Genomic DNA, 18,766 nt, shown 5'->3' on the forward strand with positions numbered 1-18,766 from the left:
ATACTAACGATTTTATATTGGTCGCCCCATTACATTTTTCGGGGATTTTCGCGGACCTATAAATTAAGTAAGCACTTGGGTACTATTATTGGGAATCTTCTGCAGATAAACAGTTTTCTGGTAGAAAACATTGACTTTTATCTATTCTATACCATTTTTACGAAAAGTTGTTTTTCCCCCATATAAAATACATGGAAAACTTTGGGCGCCTTGATCGACATCTAAATATTTTTTGATTTCAAAATAAAAAAGGGTATATTTTTTCGGAATAGAACAATCCTAGGTGGTGAGAGCATAAAAATTCCGACTTTACTTTTTCACATGCAATTTTGGACCACCTTAGTGTTCGCACTTGCTTGGTTATTATATTATCTGGTTACAAATAATTTACCTATAATAATAATAATCAGGGGAGGATTTTTAGGACTTAAAAACCTATAAAACGGCAAAATAAAATAGCGAAATAGGCAGGCTCTAGAAATAGCAAAAAAGGCACTAAAAGAGACAAAAAACTAAAAATAACACTGGTTTACAGGAAACATATTCAGCGGACGCCACTATCCAATTTCTACATAGAGTTTCTCGCTGATTCCGAAAATCGAGTAAATTTTTTATTCTATAGATAAGTTTTCGAGATAATTGCAGGTGGACATGGCGTATGAGTAACATTCGTTCCTGCTCATTTTTCATACATAAAAAAATTGTAGTTTAAAAAACTAAAACCTTCCCATTATTATTGCCATTCGTACTGTCATCAGGTATGTAACTTGAGAATAGAAATCGCTGCACCTTTTAGGCGCATCAATATTACATAGTTTCATCCCGAGCTAATAAAAGGAAGGTAAAAAAAAGTAAGTGCGCCTGGGCCACACTGTGGAAGTGAAACTTACGTTACTTATCTATCTATACATACACACATCTGCTTTTGCTTAAGGTTATATTTTTTCGCTTTTTTTCTATCAATGTAGATCCCCACCTCTACCACTGTTCGTTTTAATAACATTCATGTTATTCTGTTTTCCCATTATCTTCATTTTTATCTTCATACTCTATCGATATAACGTCCATCAAAATATCGATAACAAAATCGAAGACAAATTCGATAAAAATTTCAATAGCAACATCGATAATACCTTTGGTAGCTAAATCGATTAGAAAATCAATAAACATCGATAACAAAATCGATAAATATCGATAACAAAATCGATTTATATCGATAACCATGTCGATAAATAACGGTAGCAAAATCGATAAATATCGATAACAAAATCGATAAATATCGATTACAAAATTGATAGCAAAGTCGATAAATATCGATAACAAAATCGATAAGAATCGATAACAAAATCGATAAACATCGCTAACAAAGTCGATATATAACGAGAAAAAAATCAATAGTTATCGATATCGATAAAAAAACCGGTAAACATCGATAACAAAATCGATAAATATCGATAATAAAATCGATAAATATCGATAACAAAACCGATAAAAATATCGATTATTTAATCGATAAGTCTCGAGAATCTCGAATATCTCTAAAATCCCAAAATAGTTCCCAGACTGAGTCTCTGTGTCTCTCCCTATATCCTTTCAACTTTAATTACCTTTATTTTAATTTTTCTTCCCCTATCTTCATCTTTACTTTTATCGGTATCCTCATCCTCATATTTGTTTTTACTTTTATGTTTATCATTTTCTTCGTCAACATATTCCCCTTCACCTTTGCCCTTATATATATAAGTAAAGTGTTTAAATTTACCTTGGTCCTCGTTTTTACCTTTATCTTTACACATCTTTGTTTTTGTTTTTACCTTTGCCTTTATAAATTTCTTTATCTATGTACGTACTCACCTTTACTTTCATTCTTGTATTGTTATTTCTAAGTGTTATCCTCGAACCTTTTATTAGCAAGTTTTTGTTAAATCCATACCATATGCATACACACAAGAAGTACTTGTTTCAGCCCCAACCATTTCCGTTGCACCATTTCCGTGTGCAATTTCCGCTGAATTTGCCAATTTACTCCCACCCAACCAACCGCCGCTAAAGAAATCTCACTTCAAAAAATTTGCGTATTTTCATATGACCAATTATTACTTCTTTTTTTATCAACTTGAATTTTTGTATAACAGAACAGGCCTTAACACAGCAATGAATGTACTAAACGTACTCGACGTGAGTTGATACAAGTGGCGCCCAATTTAAATATGGAACATTTGAAACTTTTATATTATCAGGAATAAGGGCTTTCTCTTCGGCAAATAACTTAAAAAAGGGAAAAAATGCAACCTCAAGTGTATATATATGGAATCAGGGAAAGCTAAATCGTTGACATTCTTAGTCGAATATACTCTATCTCTTTATCAGAAAAAAGGCAATTTTCATAAAATCCGTTCCCTGATAATAATAATACACTGGCGTTTATACATATATTAGTGTTTGGCCGAGCTTCTCCTCCGATTTGTGGCATGCGCCTTTATGTTGTCACACAAAGGGGAGAGCCTACAGTTCTACGCCCACACCGAACGGCGATTTGGTTTTATGGTTTTATGTTTTCTTCAAGGCAGAACTACACTCGGAGGTTTTCCATTGCCTGCCGACCGATGCTAAGAAAAACCTTTTTTCTATATTTTTTGCGATTTTGCTTTGACCAGTGCTTGAACCCAGGCCTTGCGGAGTGGTAGCGCGCACTTCTAAACTATTGTAGTAAACTGAATAAAAAATATAGCCACATAACCTGATAACCAGAACCAACAAAACGACAGTATACAACACGTTGTGAACTCTTTATATGATCATAGTAAATATGTAGTATATTAGAAGAGTATTTTGGTAATATTTTTTGATAGAGCAATAATGTCCATGGATTATACTGCGCTTTCGAAAAGGTAATGCTATTGTCTATGGACGATAAGTAATAGTGTCCATGGACGTTATTTCCGCCGCGCCTTATTACACGTCCCCTAAAGCTTGCATGATGTTTAACATTTCTGGCATTATTTCCACAATTCTTTCGACATTATTGCACTTTTGGCCGGTGTATTAATGCAATTGATATTAATTCACTTTAAATTTGTTTATTAATGTAAATGACATTAATTCCATTGACATTATGGCACGCCACCATTTAATGATTTAAAATATATAAAAAGGATATACATAGCAACTCAAGAATGATGGAATACAAGATTGCGGTGATCAGAGAGGGTTTTTGAGAATAACTTTAGTGTGACGTCACACTGGTGCAATTGCGAGAGAGAAATGCCAAAACGTGAGCAAGAATGAAAGAAGAAGAAAAAATGTTGCAAGGAAAACGTAAACAAGTTGCACAAGTGTGACATCATGCAAACAACGATTCTGTCAAATTCGTTAAGAGAGGAATGGCGGTCCGAGATCGGCGCAACCTTTGTATTCTCTATTAAATGTTGTTCGCATTATTCTGCTCAGGGCTGGCATCGATTCAAACCATGGACCAGATACCTGAGCCTGCTGCAAGAGACGATTACTCCCAAACTCCACCTCAGTCAGGTGCAACTCCCGCAACGGGTGGAGTCACCTCCGAACTCGCCTAGGTCTTAGGGCTCATCGGTTGTGCACCATTCATTTGTGATCCCATACTGCATAAACCAGAGTCCACCTGAGCAACACGACACAAACGCCATAGACAGACACGCCACATACACAGTATCACATCCCCACCTACCGCCGCCACCAAGTACTCCTAGTTCCTGCAACAATATGCTCGGTGTGACATTCCAGGATATGCCGTAATGTGACATGAGTCAAGTGCAATTGCTGCCTTGGCTGGTGCCTCTTTAAGGCATGTTCAGGAGAGCGCACCACGGGTGATTGGACGAGTTACTACTTGGGCCCTTGTTGTGATGCTAAGTCGCAAATCCGTTCTTCAACGCCGCCCACTACGGCTGAAGGCAATAAACACCCCACATTGCAATCAGTCTCCCAAGGCACACGAAGCTTTTACAATAGTGGTATTCATATAAACCGATAACTTTATCAAGCAGATATTCTTATAAATTTAAGCACTCTGTTACATGAACGCCCCATACTCTCTTTTCGTCTACACTTTCTTTCTTCTTTTGTTATCGAGTATCAGTATCACTTATTTTATACTACTAGCACGAGAGGATTAAAAAATGTTTGAAATTAACTCACTAAATGGAAAAAAATTATATTTTTTAACTTAAATAAATATTTAACATAAATGCGACTTATTTGAAGCACGCTAAAATAAACAATGGCAGAATGTCTGTTCCTTTATTAATTCAATGAAAATGTTTTTTTTTGGTTTTTGTTCTCCAGACGCCACTATCCAATTTTTATGTAAAATTACTCGGTGATTCCGAAATTCGGGCTAATTTTTTTTCTATGGATACGTTTTCGATATATTTGCAATTTACCGTTATTCAGCTTAAAGCAAAAACCGGTTCCTTCTAATCGCGTATGTCTTACGAACCAATTTAAACATCTTAATATAAAATACGGCAAATGAAGGCAATGAAATCCTCCATAAATCGTATATACATCACTTTCCGATAGGGTTTATAGTTTCTGACAGACTAATTAATCATTCCAGCTTTTCTTATTTTTTAATGAAAAAATGAAAAAAAAATCAAACCTTAACAGAAGAACTTAGGTGTACGCGGCGTATGAGTAACATTCTTTCGTGCTCAATTTTCATACAAATGATCTTGCGCATTTTTATCTGACCACTCATTATTTGGTATTTATCCATCGATTTTCTTCATCGGTTACTTGATCGTCGGCCGCTGTGGTGTAGTGGTAAGCAGTGCGCGCTTCCACCCCACAGCACCTGGGTTCAAGCCCTGGTCAAAGCAACATCGCAGGCAATGGAAAGCCTCCGAGTGTATTTCTGCCATGAAAAACAGCTTCTCATTAAAATACAATCGCCGTTCGGAGTCGGCCTAAAACTGTAGGTCCCTCCGCTTTGTGTGACAACATCAAGGCGCACGCCCCAAGTCGGAGGAGAAGCTCGGCCAAACACTTAACATATGTGTAAGCGCCAATCTATTAATATTATTAACTTGATTTTTTTTGTAACAGAACAGGCTTTAGTACAAAAGCAAAAATTTGGCACAGAACCTGTTATTTTTTAAATTTTCCATCTTTTAAGGTCTGATTTTTTTTTTTAATTTTTTCATTAAAAAATAAAAAAAAGCTGGAATTATTAATTAATTTTTCAGAAACTATAAGCCCTGTCGGAAAGTGATGTATACACGGTTTGTGGAAAATTTAATTGGCTTTCATATGGCTATCTTATATTAACATTTTTAAATCGGTTCGTAAGATATACGTGATTAAAAGGAACCAGTTTTTGATTTAAGCTGAATAACGGTAAATTGCAAATATCTCAAAAAAGTATCCATAGAGAAAAAATTAACTCGATTTTCGGAATCACCGAGCAATTCTACATCAGCAATTCTACATAGGAATTGGATAGTGGCATCCACAGAACATTTTTGCTGTAAACCAGTGTTATCAGTGAAACAAAACAAACAGAACGGATCAAAAATTGAGCCAGATCTCTATCACGATCGTATGATTTTTGTTGTATTTGCGTGCAAAATTTTTATGTGGAACCCAATTATTGCTAACCGGGCCGTTACGCATTCAATTTTCCCCTTTCAATTTTCAATACTCTCACACTTTTTCACTAACACACTCTTATTTATTGCTTGAATGGGCAACTTGCTTTCAATTTTTCCGTTTCAATTGAGTTTCAATTTTGATGAGCTTTTCAGCATTGGCATGCGAATTTTGTGAGAATAAAAAAATACTAAGCTTATGCATGTTAAAATGTTAATCTACAATGGAATTAAAATGGAAAATGTTCTTCAGAAGCTAGTTAGTTACATTGTTTTCTTGAAGGCTACATGTTGATAATGAAATTGCTTCTCAAATTGAATGCAGCCTACCTAATGGCTTTCAATTTTGATGAGCTTTTCAGCATTGGCATGCGAATTTTGTGAGAATAAAAAAATACTAAGCTTATGCATGTTAAAATGTTAATCTACAATGGAATTAAAATGGAAAATGTTCTTCAGAAGCTAGTTAGTTACATTGTTTTCTTGAAGGCTACATGTTGATAATGAAATTGCTTCTCAAATTGAATGCAGCCTACCTAATGGCTTTCAATTTTGATGATTTTTGACAAGCAATGTGTGTGAGGAAATTGAAAGGCAAAACTGATTGTGTGTCGTCAGCGCGAGAAAACCCACGTAGAGTTGCGACAGAGTTGCATTGGCTCCAGTTTATCAAGTTTATTCAGTGAAATCGCTGGAGAAATTTATCAGAAATGTGTAAACGAATTTTCAAAAAAATGTTGACAGTTAATTTATAAAGTTTTCACAACTATAAGTTTATACGGTTTATAAAGCATTTATAGTGTTTGAAGAAAACGTTTAATTTAACTGTAAAAGATAGCCGTACTCATGGGTCGACAAGTAATATTGATAGCTTCGGTTCAAGGGACCAAGCTGCGCAGCAACTCAACACTGTTGAATTGCGCCGGATACAATGTGCCCCGTCGAGCTCGTGAGCGAAATAACGGTGGTGGCTTAGCGTTCATCACGCACCACACCGTGCAGTATCGTCTCATCGAAGCAGGCATCGATCACCGGTCAGGTGATGTCGGGCTCGAAATATTTAACGTTTATATACCACCTTTACCAGCTGCCCGCAGGATATCAGCCTACCACGCGCACCACGATCTTTGACATTCAAACCTGCCGAATTATCGTAGGGGAATACTCTTAGCTTATTGTAACGGCTTCGTGGAGACTCGTCCGAATTCTCTAGTTGAAGCGACTGTCCTAGCCGATGAGAGTCGTCAAGCTGATCCCGGAAATTCCCCTATTAGAAAGCTAATCACGGAAATTAAGCAATTTGTGCACGTACATAAGCTGACTTTCAACTTCACCACTGGTGTGAGTAAGCTTTTGGGCAACCGAGAGGTTACCGTCCAACCCAACGAAGCGCGACGACAGAGTGAAAATGTCTTTCGGTGACCGTGCTTCGTCGGACTCGCAGCTCTGCATCCTCCGGTGCACAAAGCCAAGCTTCGAACGCTGCACAAACTGCTAACACACAGTGCGCCTATTGCTTTCACCAGCGTTGAAGAAGTGAGCGGAGCATTTGAAGCCTTTCAACTTCATCTCTGGCGTAAGCTTTGGTCCACCGTGAGGTCACCGTCAAACCCGACGAAGCGCGACGGCAGTGGCGAAATCTATTTTGGTGAATACGGCTCGTCGCACCCGCAGCGCTGCATCCTCCGGTGGACAACGCCAAACGTCGAGTGACCAGAAGTCTGCACAAACTGCCAGCACCCAGTGCGCTTCTTGCTTTCACCATCGGTGAAGTTCAGGTAGCCATCAGGAAGGCTAAAGCCTCCAAACCCAAAGCACCCGATGGAAGTGCATGATGATGCTGAAAGTGTTGGGTCCTGCGAAAGTAGATTACGTCACCGAGGTTCTCAATCTGTCCACGCCCATTCTCGTCTTTCCCGACATCTGAAAATGGGGAGAGTGGTTTCAATACTCAAACCGGGGGAACCGGCCAACAAAGGAGAGTCCTGTCGTCCGATAACACTCCTTTCGCGGCAGGGAGACCTTGCTACTCTCGCACTAGACGAACCACCTGACCCCAGCTAAGTATTCGTAAAGTGCACGCCAGGGTTCCGTAAAGTGCGCAACACAACAACAGCACTTAACGTCACAAACACCCAGATAACTCGTGGCCTGAACTGCAACCACTCCTGTGAGAGAACAATCCTGGTAGTGTTGAATCTGTCAAAAAGCGTTTGATACCGGGCTTGTTCAAGTTGCAATCAAAACCGCAGTATTGCGCGAATTATTAGAGTATCACGTTCGGTGTTAATTTCTGGCAACGGTATTGTCTGTTGGGCAGTTGCAACAGTGTTGCAAATTTTCATCAGTTTAGCAGTATTGCCGCCTTTATTACGTGCCTCGAACAGGCCCACCCTCAGCCACTCCAGGCTACTAGGTACAGCCGTATGCTGCTGACGACTGCTAGATAATGGCGTCCAGAAATGGGGTTGATGACTTTTGTTGGAAAGTTAACTTTCCTCAAACTTTCTCGCTCCTTCACTGTAAGGAGTCTAACCGTTTCCCTAAAAAAGCTTCACCAAGCCTTTTCACCACCTGGACGAAGGTCAGACTACAGCTGGGAATTCACGCCGTTGGCTAAATTCTTACCTGATTAGGTTAGCTGCAGATATGCCCAACCAGTGCCCGGCATGCCCATGACTCGAGACATCTCTTTGCATACCCCCAAAACCCCAGTGGGAATTTCACGCTTCCTGGGTCTGCCCTTAGTTGAGATTGACGAAAACGATTGAGGGACAAGCCGATCTAGGCAGGGTTGAGTAGCTGCTACAACAATCAAAAATTAACGCGAATTCTTAGTCACTTCAAACTTGTACTTTATTGACCTAGAATTTAATGTGCTATAAAACTGCGTACTTTGAAAGTTTCTAAAAATTCTTAATAAAAGTTTTTTGTTGTAAAATTTCGCTGAACTTTTCTAATTTTTCTACAAAGTTTGAAATTTAGGCTTACATGGTTGTTGTTAGATAATGAGCTGCATTTTTATAAAAAAAAAAATTAACTTTAAACAAACAAAAGAAAAATAGTCAAAACCATGATACAAAAAAGAAGGTAGTTTCATTTAATGACATTCGTTGTTGTTGCTAACCATTTGACTTTTAATAAAATTATGGCATTTCATCAAATTCATGCTACCTGATTTCTGGAAGAAATATATTTTTTTAAGCAGAGATTTCATCAGTACATTCAAAGATGTGGAATATGATGAACTAGAAAATTATGCCGGCTAAATGATTTCGCATATGGGGTTGACGACTAGGTTTCAGGACGCATGAGAATGTGTAACCGCAAAACCGCGTAACTGACATTTTTCTCCAAAAATTGGATTTGCTCACACAAGCTCTTGGCTCAAACCTTATCCATTCGTCCTGAAATGCGATTTCTTTGTAAAAAAGAGAACCATTTTGAAATGTGAGTGTTTTACTCTCTTCTAAATAATTTATGCAACCTCACATACGCAGTTGTGCATTTTGTTGATACACGGTTTTGTACTTTAAACGACGATCTGTTAGCTGTTTATCGGAGGGCGGTCTGTTCAAGCCTTCTTCAGGTGTTTTGCATAAATTAATTTGTGAAATTTAATGATGCTAAAAGCCTAATTTTTTGCAAAATCTGATGAGAAATTTAAAAGCAAATTTGAACCTAAATATAAAAAGGTTTCATTTGGGAAGAACATTCTTTAGAATTTGATTTTTAAATCGCAAGATGGCATTAAAAAAAAAAAAAAAACAGAAAAATGCGCGCGTGGTTTTTATTACAAAATGAAGAGAACCATTACGATGAAGTCTCCTTTAACAGTACCAAGTACTGATAATGGTTTTTGATTTGAAATGTTATTACATTGGTATAAATATGGGAAAGAAAATACTCCGATTTATTGTTTTAATATTATGAAAGTGGCAAGGCCGTTGATAATACTCACAAATTATGAAACTTCAAAAAATTTTATTATCCGTCAAAAGTTGTTTATTGAAACTACCTTCTTTTTTGTATCATGGTCAAAACTGGTCAAAATGTCGTGTCCCTATAATTTTTGACATGAATATAAGTATCCTTATTTCACTTTAATTTCAGTCCGGTAAACAAGGAGGCGAAGATACCGAGTTAAAAATGGAAAACCTAATGGGGATATACATCGTTCTGGTTGTGGGAAGTGCACTAGCGTTTATTTATGGAATCGTTAGTTGGATTTGCTACATTATGGCAAAGGCGAATCACTATGGCGTAAGTAAAATGCGATATTAATAAAGCACACAACTTTAACTTTTTTATCATTCCTTAAGGTGCCAGTAAAGGAGGCCTTTAGGGAAGAATTAAAATTTGCCCTTGATTTTAATAGTCACACGCGTATTCTAAGAAGCACCGCCTCAATATATTCAAGGAGTCGCAACCTTTCGCTTTCAAATACATCAATTGAAACAAAAATCAAATCAATGGAAAAATAATAGTAATGTATTTTTATTTATTTTTGCTTGCTTACTATAAACGTCAGTAAAGTTAAGAGACAATTTGTAATAACTTCGTCTTGAAATATAAGAAATTCATTGCAGCTATTTATTGTTACCCCCTGGAAAATTTGTTAGCACTGTAAAATGATTCCATGCTGAAATTATATCAGGGGGCTACTGCCCCTGCGATACGACAGAGAGATGCGATGAGGTAGGCAATCACCCCTATGTATTACATACACTCTAAAAAAAAAATTGTGTAGATTTCCCACCTAAAAGGTAGGTTACTGATTTCCTACCTTATTATTCGCAAAATTACATGCTCGATTATTCAACGAATAGTTTGTTTAAAGTTCGGACTTTTTAGAGCGTAATATAGCTGCTGTGGTGTGCGTAAATTTACTACGAAAGTGTGTATAAGTTACAAAATACACATCTGCTGTCTGATTTCCACCGTAGAATTGTGTAAAGCCGCTAACAAAAAGGATTTTGACACACGAAAATGTGTAAATGAGAAAAATACATATCCATCGTGTAAATTTACCAAATAATTTTAAAAAGAAACAAAAATATACTCAATTTAAAGTCGCACTTTTAAACAGATTTTTAGAGTGTACTTACGAAGTATTTGCGCGAATGCGAATCATTTGTTTTCGCATCGTATTACAGAGTAACCCCACTTGTGTAGTAGCAAGAGCGAGAAGATAGATTTGACACTATCTGATTTGAAAATTTTCTTGAAAAAATGTCTATAAGATGGCCGTGTGTCAAGAAAACTAAGAAACTAAAGCGAGAAGCTGTTTTATTATTACATCTGGTATAATTTCACCATGAAATGATTCTATTACCTTGTTTATACCAATGTAAGAACCGCATTTACAAAAAAAAAAACGATTTGACTCAACACATGTTTCTTTCAAACGTTTATACCTGTGTAAAAAAAAAAAAATTGTTTTCTTTCGATGTTTCTTTAATAATTAATTCGCGCGTGACCGAAATGAAAGTGAACAATCAATTAAATTTATTGCAATGAAAATTGAAATTTAAAATGGGCTGTATAAAGAAAACTAGCCTATTTTCACTTCGCGTCAAATGAGTGGTGTGTTTGTACCTGTTTCCTAACAGATGTGAGAAATACAAAACCGATTTGAAAACAAATTCGAGTCAATACACTTTTTAGTTTCTGAGCGTATTGAAATTTGGTTTATGTACCCGCTTTGAATTACAGCGAACTGGGTCAAAGCGCTTTATGTGTAGGTATAAACAACCCTCCCAAAAATTTGCGCCTTTTATAAAGCTTATATGATCATAAGGTTTATAATTTAATGCCTGAAATCTGTAAGGAAAGTCAGTTGTATGAAACATTGCTTATTTCACACCTGATTTTGCCGAGTTAATGTCATCAGGTCATAAGGTTCTCTCTCTTTCTCTAAGACACACACTTACAGGCTAACCTAATATTCACGCACGCCGCCAATTTACTGTCAAAAATTTCTCATGCACATACAACTTGTATGGGACCAACCGAAATTGAACGGCGTGCGTATGAAGCTAACTCAATTTCCAATTTTTGTTCTGCGTGACATTTTGATTTGACGTTTCGCTCAATGAAATCAAATGCAAACGCACGCCAGCCAATTTCGGGTGACGCAAAAAAACAAATTCGACGGCGTGCGTACCAAAACGCAAGCCGCGAATATTAGGTTAGCCTGTTAAGCTGATACCAGATAACGTGACATTTATAACTTTGCCAGTAAAGCGTCAGATGCAAAATGTATGCCACAATAAACGTCAAGAAAACAATTTTGTACTGCTTTTTTACTCGCCGGAATTGCTGTGGATTTTATATATTTTGCTTTAGAAATATCAGCAATGTAATTAGGTTGTATGTTTCTTCGTGCTGCAGCTTCAACGATCTATGTGGCACGCTCTGTACATTTTAATACAATTCATCTTATCTGTCAAAGCGAATCTGTCACGTAAAGCGAAGCAAAAGTTGTATGTGGCATCAGCTGTATGCCTAATGGGCGGCATACACGGTGCGTCTGACTCGCGAGCCGGTTTTGATATGTTTGTGCAAATAATTATGTGTTAGTTACACCGACATGACTCTGAATGATCCAACTGTGTGTAGTCGAAGGCGAGGCAATACGTACACCAATGACTCGCGAGTCAGACGCACCGTGAATGCCGACTATAAGTCTTATAGGCCATATAAAATAAGGCTTACATAAGCCCTTAAAATAAGGCCTTACATGGAGTATATTATCCTTATAATAAGGCTCATAGATCATATAAAATAAACACGTTTGCTTCACGTTACACTTCACGAAAGCTGTTTTATAATTAAGAATAAAAAAAATACTAAATTTCATGTTCCGTCTGATGGGGATCGAACCCGGACAGCCTTGGTAGCAACCAATTGTATCAAGCGTCTTTGCACACTCAGCTGCAGCCATAAATGTAAATGTGCTTTCAAATGTTGAGTTTGAATCAACACCGAATACCAACAGCGAAATGTCGCTGTGTTGATGTCGGCAGTTCATGAGGTTTGCTCTCTCTCTATCTGAGAAACACCCTTATGCCTAAGTCTTATAGGTCATATAAAATAGGGCATCACATGGAGTATAGCAACCTTATTATAAGGCTTATAGATCATGTAAAAAAAACGTTCCAAGCAGCACCGCTGGCGTATTGCTTATTTCTTACAACTGCTTAAACCATTTTTTGCTGGGAAGGTATATACTCTAAAATATGTACATATATTCATTTAAAAAATGTAATTGCTTTACTGTTAATAGCGAAATAACTCAGACTCTTAACATTTCATTTTTTTTTTTTCATTTCCACCCGCACGGCGTTGATGTCTTTATTTCTTAACGGCACGTGATACGAATACAAAGCTTAACAAATATACATACATACATAAATAAGTAGATTTAAGTGTGTACGTACATATATCGATGGCTGAGTGGAAGATCGACCTATCTCGACAGCAAGTTCGAAAACGCTCTATCTCAAAAAACTTTTCAAGAACGCCCTATTTCAGAATTTTATTGAAAAACACCCTATCTCAGAATTCGGTTCAAAACCGCCCTATCTTACTTCAAAATATATTGAAAATGTGCTGACATAGGGCGTTTTTGAAACGAATTCTGAAATAGGGCGTTCTTGAAAAGTTTTTTGAGATAGGGCGTTTTCGTACTGGCTGATTCCACCGTAGAATTAACAAAAAGGATTTTGACCCACGAAAATGTGTAAACGAGAAAAATACATATCCATCGTGTAAATTTACCAAAAAAAATTTAAAAANTACGGCAACAATATATTTTATCTGCAAATTAAGAAAAAAAATTATGAAATAGGTTTAATATTTAAACACATACAATGTACTCGCTGCAACGATGACTTTGTATTAAAAGAATTGTTTTCCGCTACAAGTAGAGTAATATTACATACATACATCGATATTTAGATGTTTCGTTGATCAATTTCAGTTAAGTAATATTACATACATACATATCGTCGTTTAAAGTACAAAAACGCGTATCGTAATTCTGCAAAACCGCGAAACTGACACTTGCTGAAAATTGCCGAAAATTGGATTTGCTTACACAAGCTCTTGGCTCAATCCTTATCCATTCGTCTTGAAATATACTAGCCGGAAATGCGATTGCTTTGTAAAAACGAGAATCATTTTGAAATATGAGTGTTTTTACTCTCTAGAAAATAATTTAGGCCCCTATTATGAGTTGCATTGGATCTTCGACTGTGGTCGAAAGTGCTGATCGAACGAATTTCCATTTGGTATTATGGCGCTCATTCGATAAAGAATAGCGCTATTGTGAATTTCGCTCGTTGAGGTTGTTCACAATAGTATATTTTTGCCCCGCTGAGAAGCTTTGTTTACAAATCGAGTAAACATAATAGTGCGCTTATACATATATACATATGTATTTAAATTTATGCAAAGTGAAATTAAATTAAATATAAAAAATAAAATAAAAAAAATAAATATAAAATAAAAGCAAGTTTATAAAAACGTGTTAAAAAAAATTTTAATTAGTACAACGGAGTTCTGGTTGAACGATTCGTCAGAGGATGAGAGCTTAGAAAACTGGCCAGGAGCAGAAAACGTTTAATAGAGTTTAAGTGCAGTCTTTCGAATATATTTTCACATACAATGTATTTAAGAAATTTTGTGATCCAAATCTATTTAAAATATATTAAAACTATAAACAGCTCCATTATTTTGTTCTCAGCGATCGTGCCAACAGAATATCGGGATTTTCTTTCATAAGTAAAACCAGCCTTTCCAGCTTGTGGTTAGTATTCACGACGTTAGATCTGCATAAAATTAACAAACATTGTTTAAAATTAGTGTCTAGCCGCCAAAAGTAAGAAAACAAATGAAAAATCATAAATTTTTTACAATTTTCTAACACTTCGCTACACCAACGAAGGCAAAATTCTGTTCGGCAAAAAATTCGATACTCAACGAAATTTCACTTTCGATCTTCGATAACCAGCGAAGATCGAAAATCGAATGCAACTCATAATAAGGGCCTTATTCAACCTCACATACGCGATTTTGCATTTTGTTGATAGGAGGTTTTGTACTTTGAACGATGATATTTATATACATATTAGGGATGTAAAGAATGTCATATTTTTTCCGAATGCGAATGTACATTAAAAAAGCTACTTAGTCATCGAATTTATTACTTAAAAAATTTGTAACTTATTATAACAGTGTTTTAATGTAGTAGTCAAAGTTCAAAAGGGGCATATTATATATTTCAAAAAAGTAATTTTGCTGCCTTTTCCCCCATTAGGCGATTTCTTAGAAGCTCTTATATAAGGCCGGCTGCACTGAATAATTGCTCACTTGGAACGCTGGCGGGTGGAGCGCTCAAATATTTGCGGGCCAGATATGTCAATTTGTCGTATTTCAGTTTAGCCTTCCAGCAATCGAGAGGAGTTTTACCGAGATGAGATCGTTTTTCTTTAAGATAGGCCTTCAATTGAGCTTTAAATTCACATTTTTTAATGCCTCCAGATTCTACATCTGCGCCTTCGCTTTCGCTGGAGGAATCTAAAATTATTTTCTAGGTGAGTTGGTTTGGATGTGTTTGTCAAAATAAATTTGTGTGTGTAGTCGAAGGCGAGTCAACACGTACACAAATGACTCGGGAGTCAGACGCACCGTGTATGCCGCCGAGTAGAGCCATTTCAACAATATTAGAGTGGACTCTCTGCCCATGTACACATTCGCATTCTCAAAACATTCGTATCTTTTGATGCGAATGCGAATGTCGAATGCGAATGCGTAAAATGATGCGAATCCTTCGCATAACGAATGCGAATGCAAATATTCGCAACATCCCTGGTACATATCTTCGCCATCTTTAGGAAGTTTAGTCATCTGCCGATATGCAGGGACGGAAAATAACCATTAAGAGGCTCAACATTTTGTAAGCGTCACACACAGCCGTATTCGGCCGATTCTAAGCGGATTATTTTTACTTTTTCTGCAATGTTAACAAAATTTCAGCAAAATTTCATAATGTTCACATTTTTTTATTTTGTTTTATTTGCGTACGCAGCTTGTTAAATTTTAGTATAATAAATTGCAAGTTTGAAGTAGCTAGGTAAGTGTTGATTTTTGACAATTTTTTGTTCACGTATGTTCTTCCAAACAAAGTATGTTCGAAAATATTTTTGTATGGAAAAAATCCGCAACACCTTACACAAAAAAATTTACAAAAATCAATAGTAAGTCCTAGTTACTTACGCGAGAACAGGATCGCCACTCACCACCTATTTGGCGAGTTGCCTATACGCCGCTATGTCTGAATTTGGCATCCCCTCAAAACTCATACGGCTGTGTAAAATGGCGTTGAGCAATACCACCAGCTCCATCAGAATTGGGAAAGACCTCTCCCAGGCGTTCGCCACAAAACGGGGTTTCAGACAGGGCGACTCCCTTTCATGTGACTTCTTTAATCTGATGTTGAAGAAAATAATAAGAGCTGCAGAACTGAACAGCTCAGGAACAATTTACTATAAGAGCGTGCAATGCTGGCTTATGCCGATGACATCGACATCATCGGTAACAAAAACCGCGAAGTCTGTTCTGCCTTTTCCAAATTGGACAAGGAAGCAAAGCGAATGGGTCTGGTGGTAAACGAGGACAAGACGAAGTGTCTCCTGTCATCAAACAAACAGTCAGCACATTCTTGCCTTGGCACCCACGTCACTGTTGGCAGTTATAATTTCGAGAAAGTAGAGAATTTCGTTTACTTGGAAACCGGCATTAACACCGATAATAATGTCAGCATGGAAATCCAACGCCGAATCACTCTTGCAACTTTGGATTGAGTAGGCAATTCAGGAATAAAGTCCTGGTATATGGCGCAGAAGCATGGGCAATAACAACATCCGTTGAGGCGGCTCTTGGAGTATCCGAGAGAAAGATTTTGCGGAAGATTTACGGGCCTTTACGCGTTAGCGACGGCGAGTACGGCAGACGGTGGAACGATGAGCGTTACAACGATATGGACATAGTGCAGCGAATTAAAATACTGCGCCTCCGCTGGCTTGGCAATGTCGTTCAAATGGACACCGATGCTCCAGCTCGGAAAGTATTCAGCTCAGAACCCGCTGGTGGTAGCAGAGGAACAGGGAGGCCCCGACTGCGATGGAAAGACCAGGTGGCACAGAGAAGAAACGACTGGCCAAATCGCTTAGGCGGTTACAGCGCCAAATAAGAAGAAGAAGAAAAAGAATGGCATCATTTAGTACCTACTACTCTTTCTCTTTAAAATTCGTTTCCATTTGTTGCGATTCGATTTTTCTTTCTCAAGATATACCAGTTTTAATGTGCAGTACTTCGGTATTACTTCGTAAGCAAGAGTCACCATAACGACTTGAATCCGGGCCCTGTGGAATGGTAGAGTGCACTACTAACCACTGCACCACAGCAGCCGCCAATTACATTCCAGCAATTTTAAACAAGAACATTTTTCAAATGAACTCGCTTGATTATAATTAGTTCTCCTTATAGTGAGCAGAGATGTTAAAAATACTTGTAAAATAATATTTAAATACATAATACAAATATCTTACATAAAAATTATTTCGAATACTTATTCAAAATACTTAAAAGAAAAATAATGAGTGAATTTGCAACTGGCGGCGTCCTGCGCCAATTTGCAAGTGTCAAACAAATTAATGACAGTGTTGTAAAGGAAAACTTTATGATATGACGAATAATGAAGAATGGAAAAAATATTTTAAAATACAAAATGCTAACACGTAAATACTTTAATTTAAAAGTACATCTATGATCATGAGTACACTGTATATACAATTACTTACAGCACTAATTTAGGTAGACAATTACCTCATTTTCGTATGGACGAAAAACAGTTATGGGACGCAGACTATGTAGTTCGGTAATGATTAAGCAGCCCCAAGTTGTTCCTATATACAGTTCCGTGCCATGTGAAGCCAATGCAGAAATCTGACATTTAATCAAGCTTAGATGCTCTTCGATAGCTATGCTCTTCAACGACTCGGAGCAAGGCAAGAGTTTAGAGCAATCCAATTTATTTTCGATTTGTTTGTTATGCACATTCCATTGATATACCATAAAGCCAGGATATAGGCATGAAAATACAAAATCACTTGTCGCATACATACGTGACACCTTGACATCCTCAATAGTGTTAGGTTCTTCGCTGTGACACAATGCTTGGTGACCACAAACACCCGACTTGCTCAACGGAAATATATTAATTTTGCCAGCCATTTCCCCGCACCAAAGTTCATATTTGCTAAAAATATAATATAATATACTATGACATAATATAGTTCGATTTCATAAAAATGATTGTTAGTATTTTTTGTGGTCCCTAATTTCGCATTTAAAACTAACATACTTAATAAAATCAAATTCAGAGCTACAAACCACTCCAAAAATCAGTGCAGTTCGGTTCAGTGGTTCGAACCCACAAAAGCTTGTTAGACAAAGAAAACATTGCCAAAAATTACGCACAAAAAATTAACTTTTGAAGTATTATGCGAAAAATACAAATTGCAAAAAAGGATAACATTTCTGTCGTAACGGAGGACATTTCGTTTTTAGGCAGAAGACGGACCTGTGCAGCGTTGCTAGGTTGACGTTTTTAACGTCATTTGGACGTTTTGGAAAAATTACGTTTTTTAACTCCCCTGTAATCTTCTCTGTTACTAAATCTTGTAAGTGGAACTGATTTTGAATTTTTTTCTTAATAAATCTTTACAAGCTTTATTTTTTGCAGCAGCTTCTTCAAAAGATATTTACCCTTTGAACACAAATGACTTAAATACGATGCAAACTAAGCGTATGCGTATTTTTTTGTATTCTTGGACAAGGATCCCGCGTTCAAAGGCTGCGGTTACGAGGGTTATTGCAATTTTTGCAATTGCACATTAAAAGCCAAATCAGGAAGAGATAACACTGGTCTACAAGGGTTTTGCGAATAAGACGGGACCTGGTGTTTCCGAACGGATTTTTCGTGCTGAACACGAATCTGGGGTCCAAAACTTCCCATCACGTCACGTTTTCGAGAAAAAAGGGGTTGAAACCCCTAAAAACAGCGTTTTTGG

At 37.0% G+C, this 18,766-nt stretch overlaps 1 protein-coding gene across 1 annotated transcript in view; it reads left to right on the forward strand.

The window, feature by feature from the left end:
* GluRIIE (Glutamate receptor IIE) overlaps positions 1–10,210 on the forward strand; it is a 50,100-nt gene extending 39,890 nt beyond the window's left edge. The window contains exons 14-15 of the mRNA XM_017615903.1: positions 9,741–9,890; positions 9,950–10,210. Coding sequence (XP_017471392.1) covers positions 9,741–9,890; positions 9,950–10,111 — 312 coding nt within the window. The 3' untranslated portion in view covers positions 10,112–10,210. The remainder of the gene's footprint in view (positions 1–9,740; positions 9,891–9,949) is intronic.
* Positions 10,211–18,766: the final 8,556 nt, after the last annotated feature.

Source organism: Rhagoletis zephyria, unplaced genomic scaffold (genome assembly GCF_001687245.7).
Source record: "Rhagoletis zephyria isolate East Lansing unplaced genomic scaffold, Rhagoletis_zephyria_1.1 Rzeph_scaffold_01097, whole genome shotgun sequence".
NCBI classification, from domain to species: domain Eukaryota; kingdom Metazoa; phylum Arthropoda; class Insecta; order Diptera; family Tephritidae; genus Rhagoletis; species Rhagoletis zephyria.